The 25,019-nt window shown below is 41.0% G+C and overlaps 1 protein-coding gene across 6 annotated transcripts in view; it reads left to right on the forward strand.

Moving 5' to 3' along the window:
• LHFPL2 (LHFPL tetraspan subfamily member 2) overlaps window positions 1-25,019 on the forward strand; it is a 140,367-nt gene that overhangs the window by 103,386 nt on the left and 11,962 nt on the right. For 4 of the 6 annotated variants that reach the window (XM_040541615.1, XM_040541611.1, XM_040541613.1 and 1 more), the window contains one exon: window positions 20,958-21,736. In XM_040541615.1, coding sequence (XP_040397549.1) covers window positions 21,307-21,736 — 430 coding nt within the window. In that variant the 5' untranslated portion in view covers window positions 20,958-21,306. Of the gene's footprint in view, window positions 1-2,923; window positions 3,003-20,653; window positions 20,755-20,957; window positions 21,737-25,019 lie in introns of those variants that run through there. The other 2 variants (XM_040541614.1, XM_040541612.1) reach the window with 2 other exon arrangements.

Genomic DNA, 25,019 nt, shown 5'->3' on the forward strand with positions numbered 1-25,019 from the left:
CACCAAGCAAGGCTGGAGGGGAATCTCTTCTCACCGGATCTCTCTGAAATGCTGGGGGTCTCTCAAAGCAGAGGGGTGGTCTCATGGATGTCTAGGGTCTAGTGAGACCCCAAGGCTTCTGGTGTGCTGACACAGGGTCACCAGCTCTGGTTGCAGCTGCATGCTGCTTGGCGTGGGAGCTGAATGAAGGCTGGACTTTCTCGTCCTGAAGCAGAGTTGCCTCCTCTCTGACCACCTGACTGCTGTTACTTGCAAAAGCACCTGTTACGGCTGAGTGCTGGATCAACAATCCTTTTATGGGTTGGGTTTAAATGTATATTTTGGCAAGAATTCTCAGGGTTTGGGGTTGGGCTGGGCTTGGCAGGCTGTTGTTTAGGGGGAAAAAAAAAAAGGATAGAACAAGACTCTTCAAAACTTTTTATTATCTGAATACAAGTTCAGATATAACAAGGGTATAGCAGAAAAACTTTTTTTTTTAAATGAAAACAGATTTTTCCAGTTTTAACCTCTGAATGGGTAGGGTACAATTCAACCAGTATGATTGAATTATAGAAAAATAAGGGAGACTAAGCGAAATGATACTAATGATACTAAGTGAAATGGTTTTTAACCAGCATAGGTATGAGAGAAACAGTAAGGCTGAGTTCTTTGTGGGGAGTATACTGCACACAAGCCTATGAGTCACTTTAGCACTGCTGAAGTCAAATACTTTCAGTGGGTCGCTGTGGAGTTGTGACTATGAACAAATAAATGTCAATAGTTTTGTCAGATTTTTGTTAATAAGCTTCCGTTATTAGGGGCTATAACTACAGGGAAGGGGGGGGAAGGGGTCAGCTATTTCTTTTAAATGTTGCTTGTCTACAAATAAAGATAATGGCTTAGCATTAGGTAAGCCAAATTACTGCATTACTCTTGCTTCTAAAGCTTTGATATGTCATCCTGTAATTTTTTTAAATAAATATCCTTTAACTTGTGATGCTGAAGGCCATTATCCAAAAAGAAGGGGGAGGTCTTGTTCTCCTCCCTACCTACTCTGTGTTGTGTGGTCCTGCCCCTTCCTGCCTCCAGCTGTGGGGCTTCTCATCTCTGCTGGGAGCCTGTCCGACTTGCTTGTTTGGAAGATGCTTGTATGGTTGTTCCCTGTTTTTTTTTCCTCCCCCTCCTTCTGGGTAATTTTTTGGTGGGTTCAGTCACCCCATGGAAGGATCTAGTGGCTGCTAGAATGGTCAAGGAAAGTGGAAGGATAATGTAGCCAGGAACTGGGAAGTAAAAGGTCAATTTTAGCCTTCCCTGCTAGTCTGGCTCAGCTAAAGCATCAAATTTCATTCCTCCCTTCACAGCAGTGCATGCGGACACTGTTAAGTAGCATTGCAGATGCAAAGCTAGAGAGCTTTAAGAATGCTGTCAGGCAGTCTTAAAACTGTAAGTGAGGAAATGTCAGATTTTAGGTTACTCATGCGGAATAAATTCTGCATGCTTTTAGGTGCTTTTTCACCTCTTGTCATTAACACCTAGCTGCTCTTCCTGATTTAGCTGGGTAGTGTGTTCCTGGGACAACCCCTCTCTGTCTCTTGACTGGGGAGTCCAGTCTCCCATCATGTCGCAGTTCACTTCGTTCCCTCAGCCCACCCAGTCTCCAGCCGTGGTTTGGTGGTTGTTTTTGTTTTATTATTTTTTTTTTACTTTATATTTTTTTAAGCTCTTTGACTGTTTCCTTCCAAAGCAGCCCCCAGTCACTGGCAAGAGAGAGAAGAACACTCCCTGTCTTCAGCTCCCATGCCAGATCTGGTCTGCCGTGGTGCGCAGCTGATTGAAACCACATGTTTTCCACTGGGGATGGTGACTCTGCATTCTGGGCAGGACTCAGGCCTGAGGGAATGGTGTGCAAAGTGACGATGCAGTCTTCAGAGGTTTGAGTTACTAAACTAACTTTGGTAAGGCTTGCAGCTGGCAAATCAGGGTGGTTGTGTACCCCTCAGTGTCACATGCCAGCTAGTGTAATCAGAAGATTTTTATCCCCTACTATGGATCTTACTTTTCTATTGAGCTAACAAGCAATTGAAATTTGACAGGAATGTCTTTCCTTCATGAAGAAAAGGCCAACAGAAGCTTGTAATGCTGAAAAATGTAGTTTCTAGCTTCATTTTCTGAAACATCCAAACTGTTTGGCTGAAACTTGTGCAAGAAAATTTGGCCTCAGGCAGGCATCTGGCATGGAAAGTTTCAGACAAAACTGCTATTTTGGCAAAGTTGTACACAATGAAGACATGTTTTAAGGGTGAAAAGTGTTGAACAATCTCTGTAGTAAGACAGAACTTAAATTTTGGTGGATAAAGATAATCTGTGCTGGACTTTTAGGCTGAACTGCAATAACTTTTTCCTCTTTCCTGTAAGGAGGAACCCTTACCAAACTGATTTTTTTTCCACAACCAACAGTGTCAGTTAATTTTTTTTTTCTGACACACAAGTAAGTAAGTAGCTGTTTTCTGCAGCTTTAGCTATTATTGAGTGAAGTGTGGAGAAGCTCTCTTGCTAGCGTTAACTATAACTTCAGGAAGAATATCCTTGAATTGTGATGGTGTACAAAGCTTTTCTTGCAGATTCCTGCAGCGAACTGCTAATGGCATCAGGAAGCCAAGCAGCAGATTGTGTTGTGGGTTTCAGCTTTATAATTAGTTCTGGACTGCTCTGAGCATGTGCATCACCTGGGCTTGGAAGTAACTGCAAATCCCCTTGGGTGTCTTGCATCTGCATCCCAGAGGAGGTGTTCAAGAAACACAGCAACTGCCCCGCACATCCTGTTTTGATTTGGTTGATTTATTGTCCTGTAGTTTGTAGGCTGACTGTGTGAAGGGCATGAATCTCAAGTTTGATTGCACTGTGAAAGAAAGCTCTTTTCAAATCACTCTGCAATTCTTACTGCAGTTCTGTCCAGCAATGGGAGCTTACTACAGCTATAGCTGCCTTTGTAGCTCTTGCTGAAACTTGAAACTGGGAGAAAGGTAGAAAAAATCTGTACGTAGATTTTTGAATGTGATCTTTCAGCTAGCCCCGCACAGGATTTTTTTTTTCCCTTTTGTTTTCTTATGGCTGTGTTTAGCAGTGTTTGTTTCAAGGAAGCTAATCAGCTGGTGTCTCATATTTAAGGACAAAATTGTTTGTTAGATAAAACCTCCTTCTATTCACAGTTTAAGCTCTGTTTGTGAATGCTGTTTCTGGGAACCTAGATGTATTACTTACCTTCATTAATACCCTATCAAGGACCTACTCTTTCATATAAATTAAGGCTTCTTAGGTCTTCCCTCATATTTCACATTTTTAAGGTCTCTGGATGTTCTTGTTGCTGTCCTATGGCCCCCCTTCATCTTTTCTCTAAATCTTTTGCTAAAAAAAAAAAAATCTTTACATCTTTTGCTAAAATGTAAAGTGATGAATTAGATGCATTGAAAGTGTGTGGAATCTCGTTGCCTTCTGTTGCCTGGTAATATCCTTGATTTGGAAGTTTTCAGTTTAGCTTTTTTCTTTTTTTCTCTGTATTTTGTCATAATTTTGACTGCTACTTAGTTGTGACTTATTTTACACTGTTAGTTGTTCTTCCTCTCTGTTTATGTATTTGAATTCTCTTTCTTGGAACTTGTCCTTACTGAGTGTTGTCTTTTAGATTTCATGCCGCTTTATGTTGTACTTTCAAGAAATATCTAAGCAATGTTCTATGTTATTACTATGACTAGATTCCTGGATGCTTCGAGTACTTCTCAGAAGTAAAAACAAAAGCTCATTCATCGCCTTGTTCCGACTGGAAATGGGAGAATGGGGCAGTTTTGAAGTAGAGACCATTCTGATCTCTTCCTATTTTTTCCCTTCACCCAGAAACACTCCATCTGTCTGTCTGCAGTTTTCTGGACATCTGAGCGAGTACAGACATTCTCAAGATACAGCAAAAGATTGTCCATTTCTCATTTATCATTTATGGCTGAAAAAGCAATGAAGCTTTTCCAAAATGCATCAATATAATATTACTGCACTTTTGTTTTTTCTCATTTAATCTTATTGATGTCAGTTCATTGGTAGCTCATGATATGAACTAAGTTCTTTTTGTTTATGGTATGCAATTCCTATAGGCATGTCCAGTTACTGACTTTTATTTCTATGAGGACACCTTTAGAATTCCTCTAAGATAGTGTCTGCCATGCAGTGAGAAGTTGTAAGGGTTGTCTTCTATTTAGTAAGTTTTAGCTTAATGTATTTTTTACTGTCTCTTCAGATGTGTCTGTCTTTCAGAGAAATGTGGTCTCTGATAGCTTCTGGTAGCTGCTTGGTGGATTTTGTGGAAACTGCTAAGTCCTCCTAAATGGGCTTAGTGGAAACCACCCAGTTGGCAATATCTTAACACAGCACAAAATTTTTTTGATGTAGGTAGGTTCCCAGTATTACAGCGTATACAAGCAATGTGACTATCATGTAAGTATCTGTTTTAATTATGAAGAAGAAAAACAAGCATCCCTGTTTTTTGGAGAGGGCTGGTGCTCAGCCTTTGTCATGGTCAGAACTTAACACCAGGATATGATGGATAAGCAGTGAAAAATTCACCGTCAACTAAGTTTCTCCATTACCTGTTTTCTTAAAGAAGCTGTTTCCCAGTGATTTCATGATACATGTTTATTCTTCTGAACTTTTAAAAGGTCACTCATCATTTCAAGGGCTCTCTCAGATGATTAGTAATCAGTCTAACTTCCTGAATACCAGACAATCTAAGTGAAAACATAGTAACTGAGTCAGTTTGTTGTTTTGTTTCTAAGATTACATTTGTAGATGCATGTTAATACTCAAAAGCAGCTTGTATTTCTGTGATTAAATAGCAAGGCGAGCCTAATGGAAATGATGAGTTCATAAACTGTAGGCAATGGAGTTAGAATTTTCAAGTGATACTGAGCATATCTAAACATATCCTATAAAATCTTTCTGCTCAGAAAAACAAAATCTCTGCAAACATCTATTTCAAAAGTATTGTGATAGTTGAGAAGTCTGATATATCTACAGCCTTGATGTTGTATATTCATTTCTTCTGGGAAATGAATTCAAACAGTGTCACTAACCGAAGGGATTTGTCTTAATATTGTAGGGGGTGCATGAAAGCATTTAACCAGCTGAAAGATCAGTGTCACAGTCTCTCTTTGTTTTGTGCTTTAAGCCACAATTTTATTTTAACTGGGAGCTAAATAATATTATTCAGTATAAGTTACTGCAGAATGTTTCTAGCAACCCTTTTCAAAATCAAACAAAATGGAACACCCACCACCACCACTCCTCCCCAGTGAGCATTGCCTGGGCTTTGCTGTTGGAGTCAAATGGAGTTCAATGTCTTGCTTTCATGGCTGGGGATAAAAAAGTGGGTGGGGGTTTTCTTTATTTTCTCTCTGTCTGGTTTTTGCAGTGCATTTGTTTGACAGCATGCATAACAGTTTATCAGAATTGGGATAACACTTGGCTTCCTGACACACTGTGTAGGAGCATGACTATGAATTAAATTAGATGTACATGTAGTAGTATTATTGTTGGACATAAAAATTTGCTCTACATTAATGCCTTATTATCCCAAGGTAAATATAAGTAGTTCTTTTTAAAAGGTATAATCCTTATATGCTGACTCACATAATGAACTAAGTTTGCAGTATGTATTTAAAATGAGTGTAGATGCTTAAGGAAGGTGCAGTAATTGTAGTGTTATAATATTCCCTGTTTTTCCAGTATTGATGCAAATATGATAATTATGTCTCCCAAGGGACGGAGGAGAAAAAGGCAAATAGAGGTTTTCTCCATTAATTTTTTCCATGCCTCATTTGTCTTAGAAAGACATAACTTCTTTTTGAGTGATTAACAACAACTACTTAAGAACGGTACCAACAAATCTAAGCTAATGCCTGACTTGTTTTCTCTGCTGTCTCAGAAAGCAGAAAAGAAAATGGACAAGTCATCCTCGTTTGTCACAGTATTGTGCTGCTAAACAGTCACTTTTGAACTGTTTCAAAACCAAATTTCTTATAATTCCTGCCTGCTAAGCAATATGCGTATTTGCTCATAATGATCATAAGGGCATGACTCTGCAGTGTGTTGAAAAACTTCTATGAATCATAGTAACTGTATTGAACTCTTGAATGCTTCTCTGTCCTATAAGTAAGAGTTTCACTGGTAGCTTACCATTAGGAAACTGGATTGTTTGGGGTCTGATAAAGGGGTGTAGCCAGTCTCAACTCAAGTTGTCTTTAGCACCATTCTTCTCTACTCGTCTTAGTGGTATTTTCAGAAAACAAAATAGTTTAAGATGCATGGAGGGATAATGGTGCCTGCTTGTCCCAAGAACCTTCTTGATCTTTTTTTCCAGCAAGAGCAACAACAACAACAAAAACAACTAGTTTAAACTTTGGATTTTAGCCTTTCATTGTAAAGGAACACACCATGGAAAGGGGTCAAGCTTGTTTTCATAATCTCATGTTCTTCATAGGCTGAAGGAAATTGCTTACAAAAGTTCATAGGTGTCCTGTTTCTTGCTGTTAGTTGAGGCTGAGGTGATTTTTTTGTTTGTTTGTTTCATCACTACATTATTCCATGTTGAAAAGCCACTGCTATGGTTGATAAATTCCAGTCGTCTCTGTTAAACTTTTTTCAAATTCTCCAAGGGTTTTCAAAGTTTAAGCCATCACTGACTATTCTTTTGCATACATTTCAATATCTGCTGTTCTTCTACAGCCTCCTGTAGCAGGTCAGTAACAGGTCATCATTTAACATTTGTATCCTAAAGCTACATGTCCTCACATAATTTGTACTCATGAGTTGTATGAAGCATCTGCAGCTGAGAGGTGCCTGGAATGAGGACACCTGCTTGTGTCAAACCTGCCTCAGGTCAGGCAGAGCTTATTTTTCTCCAGTGTTGTCAAGAAGCGTTGGTGTGGTTGAGCTGCTCTACAGGGCTGTGATTACGGAACAGCATAGGCTTTCCAAGTGGGCCTTTCAGCAGCAAGGCTGTTGGAGCCTGAGTCAATGCATCAGTCTCAGAGACAACTGCATGTCCATCATTTCAATCATTCTTCGTATTTTACCATATGCTCTTTTTTTTTTTTTTTTTGAGTCTAGTAGTGGTGCTGTGACCTTGTCTTACATGTACAGCTTACCTCTGCGAGTTATTGTAACAATCTTTGTGTGCATTCCTGTAGTGTGCTTTGTTCCACTGCACTCTTCCTCTCACCAGCTGATTCCTATTTCTTTCTTTTTAACCATATTTGCATAAAGACTTGCATGTTTTACTGGTACTTTCCTTCCCCACCACACTCACAACTGCTCCAGACTTATTTTTAGTATTTCACCTTATCTCTTCCTTGCATTTGCTTGTGGTTTAAGTACTTCTTGCTTATTGTTTCTTTTTATAGCTTCCTGTAAAAAAATCTTAAACATAAATATTGGTTTGAAAACAAGGCAGAGGATTGTTTTACTAGGTATAACTGTGACCAGCATGTTAGTTTTACATTTCAGGCGTACATGCCTAATCTAACCTAACCTGTCATGGTTTTTTTTGCTTTTTCTACAAACAAACCAATTTCTCAAGTACCTTTTTTATACAACCTTATTGTAACAGCTCATAAAGAAACCAAAATCTGGTACACAAAAGGTTTTCCACATCTGGGGACAGGAGCTATATGTGTTATTGTTCTTCTTGCCGCGTATTTCATTGCAGTTTCATTGCTTTTAAGCCCTTAGAGAGATGGTGTCTCTGGAATAACAAAGAGAATCAGGGCTGCACACGTGCTGGAAGTGTTATCTGGCTCTAGCATATGGCAACTGAGAGCAACATTGCTGCAAAACTCCTGTGGTTTCTTATTTTAACGTGCAGTTGGGAGACAAGATGTTGGGCACATCCTAGAGAAACAGACTCCTCTCAAGCTTTTGAAAGTGCTTTCCAGCTTTTCTGATAATTTTATGTTAACCCCCACCCCCAGAGCGAATAAGAAAGTTTAGTTCCTTCAGCCTTTTATTTGCCCTTCCCTGTATAGGATGGCAGCTTTTGATGCTAGTGAAAAAGGAGCAAAGTTACTTTCCATTCCTGGGATACACCCATACAGTAACCAAATGTGAGTGTTCTTGTAGTCAGTGATGCACAGCCTGAGCATGGAGGAGCACAATTGCTGCTCTCCTCCTGCAGCACTCTGTGAAGGCCTCTACCCATCCAGAGAAGGTATGCCTAAAAATTTTGGTAAAAGACGAGCTCTGTTCTCTGGTGCTATTTCCAGAGCTGCTCAGGCAGCATTTTAAAATATTGCTGCAAAAAGGTGCAACACCAAACCAGTCATCAGTGGCAGTGCAGGTGCCACCAGCTATGAAGCCAGTGGCAGCAGATTTGCTTAACACATCCTGGTACTCAGAAAGGTTTTCCAAATACCAGGGCCAGCAGTTGAGGTGGATCTCAGTCCTACAAGGCAGACAGACCTAGTGAGGGCACAGAGTGCATCCAGGAGAGGACAGATTGCTGTAGAGGGGCTTCTGCAGAGCTGCCAGCAGCTCCGGCCCAGTTGCGCACATTTATCAGCCAGCCCCCGGGCAAGTCCCCAGGAGTTACCAGCTCTAAGTCTCTGATTTCTGTTTTCCAGTGAAACCCTCTTTCCAGGGGAGCTGCAGAAGAATCTAGATTTTGCAACAGTGATGATATCATCTCAAGTCATGGTGTTTTCACAGCTTCAGTTCAGATGAGATTGTTATCCAAATGATGAGTCAGTCCAGTTTAATCTTACAGCATGCTCTGACTATGCTGCAAAATGGATCAGGCGCCACAGAAAGGCTGGGGGAGCTTCTTCTCTTATTCCTGAGCTATCTTGACAGGTCAGGTCAGACAAAAATGATTCCAGGAGCAAAAACCCAAAATGATCAGTTCAACCTGCTTGTTTATTTGCTTTTGACCTGGAGAGGTCTGTCCCACCCCAATGCAAAAGTTGAAGTGACTGAAAAACTAGCTCAACATGAAATGCATCCAACAAGTGTGTTTCTGGAATTTATCCTGTTCAAAACACACAACTGATCTGTTAGCTTTCACTGTAGACAGTGAAATAAAGTTTAAAATTAAAAACAAAACCCCAGTCCAAATAACCCCTTACTTTTGTAAAGGTAGCATTCAGTGAACACAAATTAATCCATCTTATATATAATTTCAGGTAGAATTCAATCACCTTTGATATAAATAAGAAAGAGGAGCTAGCTGTGCATTTTTGGTGCAAGAGATGCCAAGCTTGATTATGTTCTGCATGTGTTGCAGGCACTATTCATCCAACAGTGCTTGCAGACTGGCAAGGAGCTGGATGTGTACGTTTTAATTCCATTTTGATTTATTGAGAGGGTGGTTGAATGTGCAACAGATTTTATTTTTTCTAATGCTTTGAAATGATGACCATTGTTGAAGTTAAGCTGCTAGGAAACTTTTGTGCTTTTTATATAAGCATTTTTACTGGTTAATGCTGAACAAGAGCTTCATTGTTCCCTTATCTTTTCTCTGGTTTAATGAAAAATAAATAAATCTCCTGATTCAACCTTTGTGCAGGAAGAATAAAAAGTTATTTTGTAAGGAGAGAATATTGCGGAGAGTTTTGTACTTTATATATAAATAGAATATTATAACCACGTCAAATAGGCAGATTTTATGTACGATCACAGATCTGAAGCACAGTAATGGATAGCAGTCATTGAAAAGCATTTTCAGTACATGAACTGGTGCTTCATTAAAAACAAAACACAGCCCTGTTCAAAATTGGCTGCAGTGATGATAGTGTTGAACTTTTGCTCTCTACCTGCACATTTCCTTCCTCTCCACATTTAGGTAGTCTATTGCCACCCCCCACCCGCCTTGATTTAGGCCCATCTCGTAGCTTTATTACTCAACAGTGAGAGATCATAGGGCCAAGCATTCTGAAAAAGGAAAAACAAACACTGAGAAAATGCATATTTGCTCAGTAAATTCCATTTTAGACTCAAATGGTTTTGATTATTTTAGTTTTTTTCTGAACAATTAATTCTAGGGGCTTGACATAACCAAATAGGCAAAGACTCTTTGCCAGACATCGAGGCCGGTATTAGAGGTGAAAAATCCACCTGGAGAATTTGATGAGCTTTCTAAGAGACACATGTACAGCTATTTAAACTAGGAAGTTTGTTCCAGAACAGAACTGAGTTATGTGTTGAGTAAGATACTGCGAGCAGGAATGTATGCAAATGTTGATACTGCATGATGTTAAAAGACCTTTTTGTGGATCAGTGAGGTACGAGTCTGAGTAAAATTCTGATAAATGTTTGAGTAAATGTCTGGTCTATATGACATTATTTTCTCTCTATTTTATAAATGCTGTTACTGATTTATTAAGATCTACTTAATTCTGTCCATGATGAAATGACTTGGATAAAAATAAATATTAGGACAGTATTTATTAGGAAACAGAAGATAAAATATGTAAATTGTAACTGTGTATTTTAAACACCCAAATAATGCTAAGAATTCACATTATCAATTTACAGAACGCAGTGCACTTTTTGGATTGTTTTAAAATAGCAAGCTATATGGTAGTGGATAGACCTGTCTCAAGGTACATTGTACATTTAGTTTTGCACTGAATTCTGTGTTTATATGGATCTTGAAATGTAACAACGTGACCTAGCAGTAATCGTGTATTTAAAGATCATTTGAATAATCCAATTAAGTGTTTGAAACTTACAGAGCAGACAGATTGTTAAAGCTGATGGGATGCAGGGATCTAAATAACAGATGTCTACCCATGTATTGGGAGATCTTCAGATATGTAGGTTTGATTTTGATTTATTTGCATTTCCCAAGGGGAAGCATAATCTAGGAATTCACACCTTTTGGCAACAGTACAGTCAGCTGCTTTGTTTATACTAGTTTGTAGATGGAATTTGCTTTTGAAAGGATTAATGTGAGCAAAAGCTTTAAAAGGAAAACTCACCAACTCAATGGAAAGAAAGGCTGTCTGTCCTGAAGTCCATTCCCTATGATCTTGCCTGACCTTGTTGAGTATCTGCTGTTGTCCTGTAGCCTCGTTCTCTTACACACAGGGGCAGAAGCATCCCCTATAGGTGTTACGACTGAGGTTATATTCTGCACAGAATTACAATTTGAGAAAAGTTCATGCTAGCTGTAGAGGTAAGTTTGTCTCTTAGTAGGTGAATTTGTATTATCTTATAGAATAGACAGACTGTTGTGGAAAGTTGCTATAGGAATTATTTATTTCTACAGTGAGTATGGTAGGAAAAAATCAGTTTAATAACAAAACTATTTCTCAGTGATGAGATGGATTGAAGCTACTCCTGGAGACACGATCTTTTCGTTTGGTATCACTTGTCATTGGTCATAATTAGTAAAGAATGAGGAACACCAGGCAGCAAGTCCAGGCTGTAGATTCAAAATGGAATAGTTGAGGATTGTGTTTAAGGTACAAGAAAAGCTGTTGGCCCAATGCATGATGCTGAGGAGTACACCAAAACCCTAAAGGGTCAGGATTTGCAATAGCTGCATTTGGGTTTAGTTCACAGTGTTTCCACATACTTAGTTGTATAATTGGAAAACTGGGATGGCAGTGATGCCTTTTTCCTTTCATTTTTTTTCTATGTATCTAGATGGCAAGAAGGTATAGCCCTGCCTTATGCATGTGCATATCCACGCACAGCTTCAGTTTTAGTGTACAGACCATCATCAGCAGAGAGATGATAGAGTATTTTCAAAGAAGTGCAGTTGAGAAGGATGCAGATGTTTTTTTCTGCCAGTACTTTTCAGCTTTTAAAAATTATTAGCAATTAATTTTCATAGTTGTATATATTTAAAGGACAGAAAGGGATTATTATGATTCCCCAGTCTAACAACTCATAATGCACAAAGCAAGCCAGAATTGTACATTGCTCAGCTTTTAGAAGTATGCCCAGTCTTGGCTTTAGAATTGAATCCAGTCTCTAAAGTAAGTCATCAGATTCTTCTAGTTCCTTGGTCTAAAATGGGTTTTCCAGAGTTTGAATTACTTGTCTAGATTTTTCCAAGCTCTTTGCAGTGAGCCTCCATTTTAAAGTAAACTGAACATTTCATTCCTTTAATTATTGATTTATGAAATATGCAGTATCAGAAACATTTCTATTCTCTCTTGGCTGTGGTTAAATAGTTAGTCATTAACCATGGTTAAAGCTCATGTTCAGTAGATGTTTGCAGAGATATCATATCTCTGTATTTCTCTGAGTACATTGCCTTTCTCCAGACTGGATAAAAGAATCTTCATGAACCTTCTTCATGTTTACTGTTGTATATGATGTCCAGATATTCACATGTCTACACACAAAGGTATGTGTGGGAACATGGCAGCTCTGATCCATCGTGACCCCTTTCACTTCCCCTGAGTCACTACTGGTTCTCTTCAGCTCATGCACAATCAAAATTCAAAGTTTGCTCCAGAAGGATGTTTCTGGCACGTGTTTCAGTTTCTGCACATTACTGTGCTGAGCCACTCATCTATATTGAATATTTTTGAAGGATGTTTCATTTTCAGTTTGAATGAAGATGAAATGGAGTGAAAGCATTTTTGAATTGTGACAGATGAGTCAGATGTGCCTTCCGCAGTTTCGGCAGTAACTCATGCCTCAGTTTGCTGAGCTGTATCACCCTGATCCAGGGTGTGTCCGGCTCTTCTGAAGGTGTGGCCACTCCACACTGTGGAAGCCCTGCACACCATGATGCTGGAGAGTAGTCCACACCTGTAATGTGACTTTCTGGAGGGACTGACATGGAGGATTGTTTGCAAGCATAAGCTGTGAGGAACACTGGAACAACCCGAGTCCTTCCAGTTCCTCAGGTGCAGTCCTCAAGCCTTGGGCCTTATCTCAGCAGAACTACCCACCGCAGGGTGTTTGCCCAAGCTGCAGATCTTTGACCATTGCAGTCATTCTGCTAAGTGTCCACCATGGTGTTCACAGCACCAGCTTCCTTTTGAGAATTAATTATAGTGGTGGTTGCTTTGTGTAAGGAAACAAGGCTGTTTACAGGGGCATCTGCTTTGCCTAAAGGCAAATTGGGGGCCCAGTATTGTGTCCCATGCTGGCCTAACTTCAGCAGACACCTTCAATAGGTGCCTTTTTCTTCAGCTTGTTTGTCCAAAACAACTTCTCTTCCCTTCAGTTTGAAAGACTGTTCCTTCCTACACAGTCCTCATTTCTTTGATCTACTGTGTTCATGAGGTTTTTCCTGTCCTAGTATTGTCTTTTTAATAAGCAATTCTCCAGAGTTTGCTGAGAAATGGCATAATCAAGTCATTCTTTCCTGCCTGTTTTTCTCACCAGCCTCTTATTAAACAATAGCCAATATATTTGTATAATAAATATCTTAATACAATATTCATAAATTATGAAGAGCAGTTCCAATTCTGTCACAGTGAACTCATGGGAGTGAATTGCTTTTTACAACAAGCACAGATTCCAAGTTTTTTTGGGCTGATGCTGTAGCTCATTTACAAATTATTAACTATTTGAACAGCAAAAGCCTAGCTTCCTTTTAAGGTAAAATTCTTTAGTACAAAAACAGCAAGGTTTTGTTTGATACCAAAAATTAGCAATACTTTCCTTCTGACTTCCCATCTTCCTCCTAACCGTTCTTTCTTCCCCCCCCACACACACCCCATACCTCTTTAGAAGCTGTACTGAAGAGTTGCTGCAAGAAGTGATTACACCACAGTGAATATTTGGCTCTGCTTGATGGATGTAACATTGCAGGTGACCAAGAAAGGGGGCTTCAGATGAGAATCTTGCATATTGAGACTTCAGTGTCCTAGTGAGGAAAGTAAGAAAGGAAACTCACAATTCCACTCCCAGTTGGTGAATTCCTGAGCAGTTAGGCTATCAGTAATTCTGGCCAAGATTGCTCTCTTAGTGATGATTTTTTATGTGATGTGTAATTTTCTCTTGAGATACCAACAATAGAAGTACTACACGTTAGCTTTTCTTTGCCTCATAAGTTTTAATAAATTTTGGAATTACAAAAGATCTTGAGTAAGTTTTCAAAACATAATGTAATGGCTGTAGGTTTAAGGAATTTTGTAAATCAATAAATACAGAGCAATGGAACAAATCTCCTGCTTGAGAATTTGCAGTTCAGGGGAGATGTTGGAAATCCAAGTTAGCTTGATCTCCTCTGAGTGGGGGGCAACATGCAAAGTTTTGTCTGGATGAGAAAAGAGGGAAATGAGTCCTGTGTTTAAATCTTCCCTGCAGTTGGTCTGAAAATTTGGAAACTCTCATTCTTCTAGTGATTTTTCAGCAATGTATTGGCCCCATTAAAGTCAGTGGGAGTTTTGCCACGGCTTTTAATGAGGTCAGAAAGAGAATAGTGCATTTTAACTTTTTTTTTTTTTGAAGTTGGAAATGTTTCATACTCATTTCTTTTACAGTGATGTATTTGAGAAACAAATCTGCCTGTAATTAGATGGCATTTTCTGCAGCGTGATGGGAAGAAGCCTACCTGCAAGATGGCAAGGAATAACTATCTCACACTGTCTCATGAGAACAACAGTCATTGTTAGCGTTTTTTTTTAAACTTGACACACACAGAATTTGGGCATTTTGGCACATGAGGGGTAGGCAGTTCAGTTACAGATTTCATATCTACGAGCTCTGTCTTTCATAGAAAAAGGGTGGAATAAACAGGACATAATTCAAAGGAAAGACAAGGAAATATGGACTTGACTGTGATACTCAGTGAGTCTGAACTATTTTGCAAAATATTTCAGTTATATTTCACATCTTACATCATGCCAACAGGATTAAGACATGATGTATAGTCAGCATTCCTTCTGTTACCAGTGGAACATGTCTGTCTATGAGCAGAATATGGCACGTTTTCAACAATCTGTCACAATAATGCACTCATTAATATGCCTGTGCAGGTTTATAACAGTTAAATATTTATGATATGGAAATGTTTGCTCTCTTTAATTCACAAGCAAAGACTAGTCAAAGATTTGCTTTCTGTTCTTCAGGTAAAAAGTTCTGTTCCTCCTAAGGAGTGTAATTCTAGTAGGAAATAATTCGATGAAAATATGAAGCCGGATGGAGGGGGAGGGAGTCCTTTGCTTATTTTCTGCTGTTTGACTGAAGTTGTGCAACCACTTAAGTTTTAAAGCACCTGCTCCTGTTCTGTTATCTGACTGAATATTTTGATGACTCAATCTGTTGCATTTAAAAAACAAAGCAAAACAATGACACACTGAAGTATCCAAGTTCCATTTCTTCTTGTCCCAGGTGTTTCCCGTGGTGAGTATGCATTGCTTACCACAAACCAGTGACAGCAGAGCTCCTCATGGCCTGCAGAGAGAACGTACTCATAACTTTTTGTGACAACTTGTCTTTCCTTAAGAACTAATGCTCCTCCCTGTTCCCTTTTGAGAGGAGAATGTGATGAATGTACTTCCTCTTACGCTTGCAGGTCACACATAAATGTAGATACATAGAGCCCTTTAGCAATGTGAGTTGGTGTTCATGGTGGTATCTCCTGAGAAACATTGCTTGGCGTCTGGTTGCCTGCTTTGAAGACTGAGCAGAAGATGGCAGGAGCTTGACCTCTCATCCTGGGCAGCTCCTCCTGCAGGAACACAGGTCCTGCTAGGGGACCAAGTAGAAGGAGAAGTGGCATTGGGACTGATTCACATGACAACTGTTCTTTCTCTTGCATTCTTCCTCCTTCCCTTTCTTCCTCCCTCTCACTCTTTAGCTACCGTCTCTCAGTGGATTATTTGGTCCTCTTTTTTTTTTTGAGTCCCTGGGACAATAAAGCTCTGTGCAATGTACCACTCACCCGGAAAATGAATAATCCCTAACGCTCATTCCACATTCCTTCCTAAAGTGTTGTCCCTCCTGGCTCTGTGGTTTGAGGGCTGCCTTGCTCTGCCAGGCAGGGTGAGCCTTCATTTGACCCTGTGCTTGTCCAGCAACACCTAAGGAGGGGAGCTGCGTAAAATGCCAGCTCACATTGACCTGACTGGGGAGACAGTCAGAAGTGATTGAGCCTTAGTGTATGAGCCTCTCTCTGTTTGTTTTAAATACCAAGTTTGCAAAATCAACATAAATTGGAGCTACTTCCACTCTTGTAGTTCAAAGCATTCTCATAGTGTTTGTAAGTGCTAATGAACAATGATGAGAGAAAGCAGAATCCAGGCTTCCAAGACTTGCACATTTTGGGTTATGAGATGCTCAAGCTTGTGTTTTGTAAACAAGGCCTAGAAACTCCTCTGCATACTTGTACTTTGGACTATAGCAAACTTTAGAAGAAAAGATCTAATTGTGCCTGGATTTATTTTACAAACTGGGGCCGTTTCTGCAATCTGTGTGGCCTTCCATTCAGCTGTTTGTTTAAGCCAGGCCAAAAGCCACTTATCTAAAGATGATTTATTCTCACTCTTGAACTGACAGAGCCAAGCTGGGAAGGGTGAAAACTGAGTTGTAGGGTTTAGTATGAGCTCCCCCAGTCAAAACCATAAGGGGAGCTTGAAGGACTGTCCATTGTATTGTTCTGGAAGGTACTTGCGGGTCTTGAGCTTTGCTTGTAGGACACCTTTTTTAAAATAAACAGCAGTGGTATGATGTGATTGACTCAGATTTGAACTTTGCAGCTGTTCCTTCCTATCTGCATGGTATGCCAGAGCAAAACTCTCTAGCTCAACATCTCAAAGATCAAAACTTTACTCAAATATTATAATTTGGATCAGCTTCTGACTTCTTGGTTTTGGCAGTGTGAGCAAAATGGAGGCAAGTGAGTTTCTTTATGTAGTTCAGAAAATTAGATGTTATTTATTTCCTTAGCATATAGCAATGTTGTGTGGTAAAAGGCAACAGCTAAATATTCTTAGTGACAGATGTGGAAGTATAACTTGAGGCATAATATCTGGCTGTCAGAGTTGTGTCTAAAGAGAAAGTTCTAGTGATATTTTAAACTAGCATGTTTTGTTAGACTAAAGGAACCAACATATATGTTTTCTTTTCTTTTTTTTTTTCTTTTTTTTCCCCCTTCATTTGGGAACTCAGTTTAACTTCTTTGGATGCTGTCAGGATCTACCGTATTTTAACTCCGTTAAACTTCACTAAATGGCGAGTTTGACCATGAGCATGGTTGAGGGAACAGAGTAAATGAGACTGAGGGTGAAGGGGTGAAGTTCCCTGGTATTTTGACCTTGGCATTGAAAACCATTTGTAGGTCCTCTTGCTACTTGATCCTGCTGCAGCATCAGTTTGCTGCTGCCTTAGTGGTTTTGGAGGGGCACAGTATGAACTGGTTGGCTAAAATGAACCACATTTTAAAACACCTTTCCCCTCAAAAAACAAAACAAAACAAAAAAAGCATGTTTAACTCAGAGAGCTTCTGTGGTGCATCCAACAGCTGTAGTGGCTAACTGAGGAGCTGGTGGTGGGGTGGGGTGGCTGTTGGGATCCAACCCAACCCAACTACACACTGCACTAAATAACTTACTCCCACAGATGAAGAACATGGCCATAAAAACAGGGGCAGGCCCAAATGAGTAAGGGGTGATCCTAAAACAAGGAGTCTGCTTCCTCAATGAGAAATGATTTGAGTGAGTTTATACCAGTGGGGTTAAACAGCCGTTGTATATTTTGAGTTCGGGCTGTCAAAACAAATATTTGACAGTCGCTCAGAAGTGGATGTTGAGTGGCGTGCTGTGAAGAACATGCAGTTCTATCATGGAAAAAACTCATCAAGGTCTGGGAAACTGAGAGGAGGAATAAACAGCCAGTTTTCAGCCTGCAGGAGAGTAGCTTGAACTTCTATGAAGCAAAAATGGGAGAAGAAGGGGTGAGCAGCATGCTGGAAGGCAGCTTCAAGAAGCACAGTTATTTAGTGCAGTGTGTAGCTGGAGAGAGTTTGGTGTATGGTGCACGTCTTTTGTTGGAGTCATTGAAGAAATGGGTAAATTCATTTGGAAACTCAAGGTGGTGCATGTAGGAAGGAAAAGGTTGACTGCACAAGCGCGACTGAACTGTGAATTATTTCCAGTGCTTCATCTGCAACCTTTCTCTGCCAAGTCTCGCAAGTAAGAAATGTCCCCTGCCACTCCCCTGACCTGTGCACCATATTTCTTGCATGTTTTTGTCCTTTTCTGTATAAAAGAAGGTGTACAGGCCTGGCAGTCACACTCAAGATTATCACTAGTACAAGAACTAAGTTATGCAGGTGCTCTCCTGTGAATAATCATGTGTGTCTCTGGAGATGCTTTTCATACCAGAATAAAGTGGTAGTTACTTCGGAAAAGCTGAGTTGCGAAGGTTTCATTTGAAAGCTAAGTATGTGCTGTTGAACTGTCGTTATTGGTGACACTTACTAACTTTCACATGCTTTGAAGTTTTGCTGCATAGCAAAACTGGGAAGTTTGTGTTCCAGTGAAGTCCAGAGATTTGACACTGTTTCCATACCATTTTTACCAGGCAATTCTGCTCATGCAGGGATTTTTCTGGAGGTACTTTATTTTAAAATGCTACCACAATGTATTTTTGAGCTTGCATTTCAAATGGAAAAGAATGTAATGGCGTGGACTCTTCCTTCTGGTTCTAACCATGCATCCAACATTTGCTATCAGAAACATGTTTTTATGACTTCCAGTGTTCATATTAGGTTTCTACGTACGTACTTAAATACACATGAACTTTGTTCTCCTCTACATTCAATAAACTGTATTTTATCATTTTATGTGGGTACAGGGTGATCTGTAAGAGCTGTGATGGGTGTTCCACTGCTGTCCTTTGCACCTTGATTAAAGTAGAGTTAATTAGAAAGATGAGGATTTAACACAGGAGCAGTGCTTGCACAAAAATACAGATTCTAGGGCTTTTTGGAACTTCTCTTGAAAATAAAGATGTTTTTTATTAAATTCTCTTTAATCGTGCCGCTAACATCAGAGGAATATATGCTTTTCCTACATTCCAGTTATTATTTAAAGTGGAAATACTGAGAGAATTAACTTTTTTTTGGCAGGCTGACACTTTAGTTCTCTGTTGTTACAAAGGGTGTATTCGAGTCATCCGTATGTCAGGTTGCTTGAAAACTTCATGCTTTTCCCAGATTTTCCAGGGAAAAAACAGTGTGCTAAGCTATTATCACAGCACAGCTAAAGCACAACAAAGTATGTTTTGCCTTTTCCTAACATGTAATTTAGTAGATTTTCATAATAAACCTAATAAAACCTATGAAATTAGTTGTCTGATTGCCAGATGTGCACTGTGCACTTTTTCTGGTGCTTTCTGATGTCTTTCTCTAGTTGGCTAGTGGCAATAGGGAGGCTGAAAGTTGTAGATTGTGCCCTGTGTTCTAAGCGCTAAGTAAAATACCAGGAAGAGGCAGGAGCATCCATCAGAAAAACAGGCAGTGTGGTAACAGTGAACTAAGGGTGGCAAAATCCAGTTGTTCGCATGGCAGCTTAGGTCCATACATCCTCAAGTCCCAGAGGAATCTGCAAACATATCTAGATGAGGAAGAAGAGTAATGTGGATAAGATCTTGCGTATAATTCACTAATCCTAGTGTAGGAGAGAGTAAAAATGGCTGGATTAAATTCTGAATCTGTTGAAAATGTGTATTTTTTTTTTAGTTTTGCATTCAGTGGGACTAAGAATTCAACCTCTGAACTCAAAAACTCCTAAGAAATTGAACACCAACTCCCTTGCTCTTTGACAAAGCTAAAAAAAAAAATGAGTAAGGGAAGGGAATGTCTGTTTTTGTGCTATTTGCTGAGCCCTTTATATTTGGCACAGGTGTAGTGATGAGGCACTGTTTTGCTTCTCGTTATTTTGCCTTTGGTTGAATGCTGGTATCTTTTTTTTTGTGTGCGAGTAAAACTTGAAAGTGCTGTGCTCCCATCGCCGAGGGGATAACATGAGTGCATTTCCTGTTCTCCCCCTTTTTCCAAGCGACACATTTTAAGTTCAAGCACAGAGGCGTGTGTGTTGATCCATCTGTTATTTTAAGGAAGATATTTGGATCTGAGTTAGAAGTGTAATGATCTCCAATTGCCTCTTGTACCATGATAAGTATAGCTCTGGGAATGTCATCAGCTACTGTTCAAAGGCAGCAGAAAGGGAAGGCCCTTGGGGAATATCGTGCTGTAGTCCCAGCCCACAGAGGGCTGCAGGAGGAGCAGATGGAGGGCATGAAGGAACCCATAGCAGACTGGCAAACCAGGTCACCAGGACTTTATTCCACAGATTTGCATTAGCAGTGGTGCAGGTCACCCTGAGGCTGCCAGTGTCAGCATCCATTCGCGATGAGACGCGACAGGCCTGCCGGCAGGTCACTGCTGCGAAATCGTGGCTTTAAAGCAGGAGGACCTCATGGTGCACCAGTTCTGCAACCCCGTCCCTTGGGTCCGGGCTGTCCCTGCATTACCACCGCATCCTGGTGGGCAGGGGCTGTCCCCGAGGGGCTCCCCGCAGCACGCCCCGTGCCTCCTGCCCGGACCCCCGGCAGGGCAGGGCAGCCGTTCAGCCCAGCTGCACGGCTGCAAAACCGCTTAAACACGTACGAGAGCTCCGCTGGGTCGCTGCCAGCAACCTTGGTAATTTCAAGCAGAGGAAGATGATGTGGGCGTGCTGGGGGGAGTGGGTGGGACGGCTCGGCTACGGAGACCTCGCTTGCAGACACAGAGCCACGGTGGGACGGGACGGAGCAGATAGTAGCGTACGTATAGCCGGGCTGTGAGAGATTGATCGCTCCCCTGGGACAAGACAGGGAGGTTTCCAGCAGGCTCTGTGTGACGAGCCCTCGTGAGAGCTCCAGTGTGTCGGTTTGGACCCACACAAGATTCCAGCTTGTTGTTGGGATGTGCGGGGGTGGAGATGAAGGTTTTTTCTCCCTGCTGATGTGGTCTCTCTCTCTTGTAGGTGTGTGATGTCAAACAGTGGGCAGTCCTTGCAGCCTGCCCTGCCAGCCCCGAGCGTCATGTGCCAGTATGAACAGTAAGAGAGAAAAGCGTACTTCAGCATCTGAGAAAGAAAAAAGGAGGAACTAAACGGCGAGAACAAATGACCGCACTGCTAGCAAAACTTTGAGCTGTTCACTTTTTCTCCTGAGAAATTTCATCTTGGCTGGTGTGAGAGAACTGAAAGAGCAAGCAGAGCCACAACAGTGATTTCCTTAGGGTCCCTTTTCTCTGCTTTAATTTAATTTTTTCCCCTTCGTGCCTGGATTTAAGACTGCCAACTGCACTGATCACAAGCACTGGACACCAATATGTGTCATGTCATTGTAACGTGTCGGTCGATGCTGTGGACTCTTCTGAGTATTGTGGTGGCTTTTGCAGAGCTCATTGCTTTCATGAGTGCGGACTGGCTGATCGGCAAAGCCAAGCCACTGAGCTCCGAGGACATGGACAACAGAACAGGAGGATCACAGGAGCCCTACCATCCAACGCTGGGCATCTACGGGCGCTGCACACGAATCTCCCACATGCAGCTTTCTAGACGAGACACGCTTTGTGGTCCTTACGCCGAAAACTTCAATGAGATTGCCAGTGGGTTCTGGCAGGCGACCGCTATTTTCCTAGCTATGGGAATCCTGATCCTCTGTGCTGTAGCATTTGTGTCTGTCTTTACTATGTGTGTGCAGAGTATTATGAAGAAAAGTATTTTTAATGTCTGTGGACTGCTACAAGGGATTGCAGGTACGTGCGTTTTGAGAGCAACTAACAATTTTAATTTTTGTGCCACTCAGCTGGAGAAACATACTAATTCTGTAGTGTCTACAAGGAGATCTCATTAGACAGACCCAAAGCGATTCTATATGCTGGTGTTTATTCAAACACAGCTGAAATTTATAGCTACACAGCATGTAATACATTGACATTGGCAGCAGGATTGCAGCCTGTTGTGTGCCAAAATGAACTGACCAGTGTTTCTTTTGTTTGCTGTTCTGTGTTTTCCCTCTGCGTGAATTTCTTTCGGTAACAAAAACTTCTCTCCTTTGTTACCAGCAGAGAGCAAAGTTAATTCTCATGTTAAGGCAGTCCATCTCCCTCTCGCTACTTTAGTAAATTTTCCGTAGACCCAAGGCAGTTCCAGGCTCTTCATGACTATGGTGAGAGCAAATGCCACCACCCCGGGGGTGGCAGCCTGCAGTCACACACCCTGTTCTCCGGAATTTCATGCTAAGCTGCCTCCCTCAAGGACATGAGCTTGGACAAGTCATACCTGACAATAAACCCTTCCTTTGGCCAGCCTGTTGCTCAGCAGCAATTATGGAGCCCAGAGAGCTTATCTTTTCCCTGTCCCCATTGTATTTTGCCTGAAAAGGTGAACTGGTTCTAGATATATCTTGTTTCTGTTGGACTGAGGGATTAAACAACCATAGCACGAACTGAAGCTGGAAAGGCCCAGCCAGAGCAGCACTTGGCTTTCCATGCTCGCTGTGAGCGGTGGGAGGCTTGTCTTGCGTGTGGGTGTCCACACAAGCATGTGGGGCGGTCAGAGGGAGAAGAGGGGTCCCCTGCTGCTACTGGCTGCCCCCAGAGAGCTGTGGGGAAGGTGGGAGTGAGCAGGGCCACCTCCGCCTCCCCTCTTGGTGGTGCTCTTAAACAGATCTTTACAATTCAGACAGTGGTTTAGGTATCCAAGAACCAGGAGTTTGATCTTGTTTGCTGGAATCAAGAGTCCAGCTTCCCCCCTCTTCACCTGTACAGCCGATGGATGGTCTCCATGTTGGTGTGCCTGGGCAGGAGGGGCTGGACGGGGCGTTCGGGCCTGTGCGAGGTGGCTGCTCCCTCTGGCCTGACCGAGGGCTGAAGCCATCTTTATGCACCACTGCCAACGGTGGCTCCTAAAGCACCGTGGCATTGGCTCTCACTGTCCTCAGCTTCATGCAGCTGTGGTGTGAAAGCGTACAGGTTGTTTGGTGTTACCCACAACCTAAGGTTTGTGCTGTGGGGCCAGAATTAGATCCCTGTGTTGGCTCACACTGTTTAGGTGATGGCAGAGAATTAGCAGATGAATGTCCTTTAAGTAAAAATTACGTGTCTTGCTGCAGTTGTTCCTGGGTTACAGAATTTGTCAGTACCCTTGCGACAAATAAGTGTCTTTGTAGTGCGAATTATAGCCAGTAGAAGGTTTTAGCTCCTTGCTTTCTTACTCTGTACTTCAGAAATAATCCATGAAACCTGTTCTTCAAGAGATTACATTACTTCTTTTCTGTTGGAGGTGTATTTGTGTGAGAGAGATCAGTTAGCGGTGTAAGTAGATCTTTGGCTCATCGTACTTGGGTCTGTTGAAAAGATAACCAGACTTATGGTTCTGATGCCATCTCAAAGTATCTGTGGTCTGACATGAAAGCTAACAGCAAGTAGATTCTTATCTTAGCGAACTGTTCTGGAGACCGTCTGTTTGTGAGAAAATGTGACAGTTTTAGGTTTTATTATCAAACCAGCTGTGCCTGTAAAGGGAGCCATTGAACAATATGGTAGACAAAACATTTCTTATATTTTAGAGGATAGAGAAGTCCTGTGTGAGCTGCACTGAGAATAGAAGCACTTCCCTTCTTATAATTCAGATAAATGACACAGCATGAAACTGGGTAATTGAAAGGTCGCGTTACTGAAACTGTTGCTATGAGAAATACGCCTGCCAATATTTGCAGCCAGGCGTCTTGTGGCTAGCAACTCGTTTTCTCAAGATTAATTTTATTGGGTCCACTGCTACTTTTGTGCCAGCAGCATTACAGCATCTGCTTACTTAGTTGAAAGTATTTTTCTTATGACTTATCACAGCTGTTAATTTCAACTTTCTCAGTCCCTGAGTTTTGGAAAACACTTAAGCATGTTGTAAGAAGGATAGTTGTCGGCATGGTTAATCCATATGAGGATTATGATATCTAGACTAATATCCTGGCCAGAGAACAACTTGATACAGCCCTGCCTGATTGTTTTAAACTTAAGATCATTCTTTCAAATGTGAGTAATTTATTTTTTTTAAATAAGAGTAGGAAAAGAATTCACACAATCATTTTGTTTATCAGCGTATATCAACCCAATATCTCTAAGTATGTCAAACATCTCATTTTCAAAGATGAGATGCACCCACAGTAGAGTCATCTACAGGAACTCAGGATCTTGCAGACTTAATCTCATTTAAAATCTCTATATCTTTGCTGTGGATACTTAATATAATTAAAAACATACACCAAGTTAATTTATTCCTGGAGTTCATCATGAAAAAACAAAAACAGATACCGGATATATCTTTCTGTCTAGCAACATTGGTTGTGACCTGGATGATGCCTACAGTGAAATTATAGAACAGAAAGCCACATCTTTTCTGCTACGGCCCTTGGACAAATGTGCAAACTCTCATTTAGGTCAGTGGGAAGGAGCCATGTACGTATCTGGCCCACAGAGGGTTGTTGTTGTTTCAGAAAATTATAAATACAAGGTTATAAAGGGAGAAAATATGGCTTCTGTTTGAAATCCTGTAATTCCTGTGTAATAGAGCACAATCTTTTACCAGTTGTTTTCAGGCTGCACGCCTTTCTACATGCCTTTCACTCTGGACGTGTAGAAATAGTAATCAGTGATCCTGTTTTTGGAAATGTTTGCACGTTGTTTCATCTGGAAAAGAATCTTTTCCCTGCAATAGAGAGTGCAGAGAAGGGAGCCATGTAATTAAATAGATAATTACTATCCAGCAGCAAGGAGTCCAGGCAGACTTTCATTCAAATGTCTTTTGGGGTAAAGCATTCTATTTTTACAGTCAATGAATCATTTGAAGTGCAGAGGCTAGAAGAGGCAGTGTGTTACTATACAGTAATTGAGAAGAACCAATTCAAAGCAGACTGTCAGAGTAAACACCTAGTCTTATAAAGTAAGTAATTGGAGATCCCCTACTGATACACTGTGGTACAAATGTATGATGATTACTTATGTTTACAAGCTTTGTTTGGGCTTTGGTACTTCCCTGTGA

Source organism: Cygnus olor, chromosome Z (genome assembly GCF_009769625.2).
Source record: "Cygnus olor isolate bCygOlo1 chromosome Z, bCygOlo1.pri.v2, whole genome shotgun sequence".
NCBI lineage: Eukaryota > Metazoa > Chordata > Aves > Anseriformes > Anatidae > Cygnus > Cygnus olor.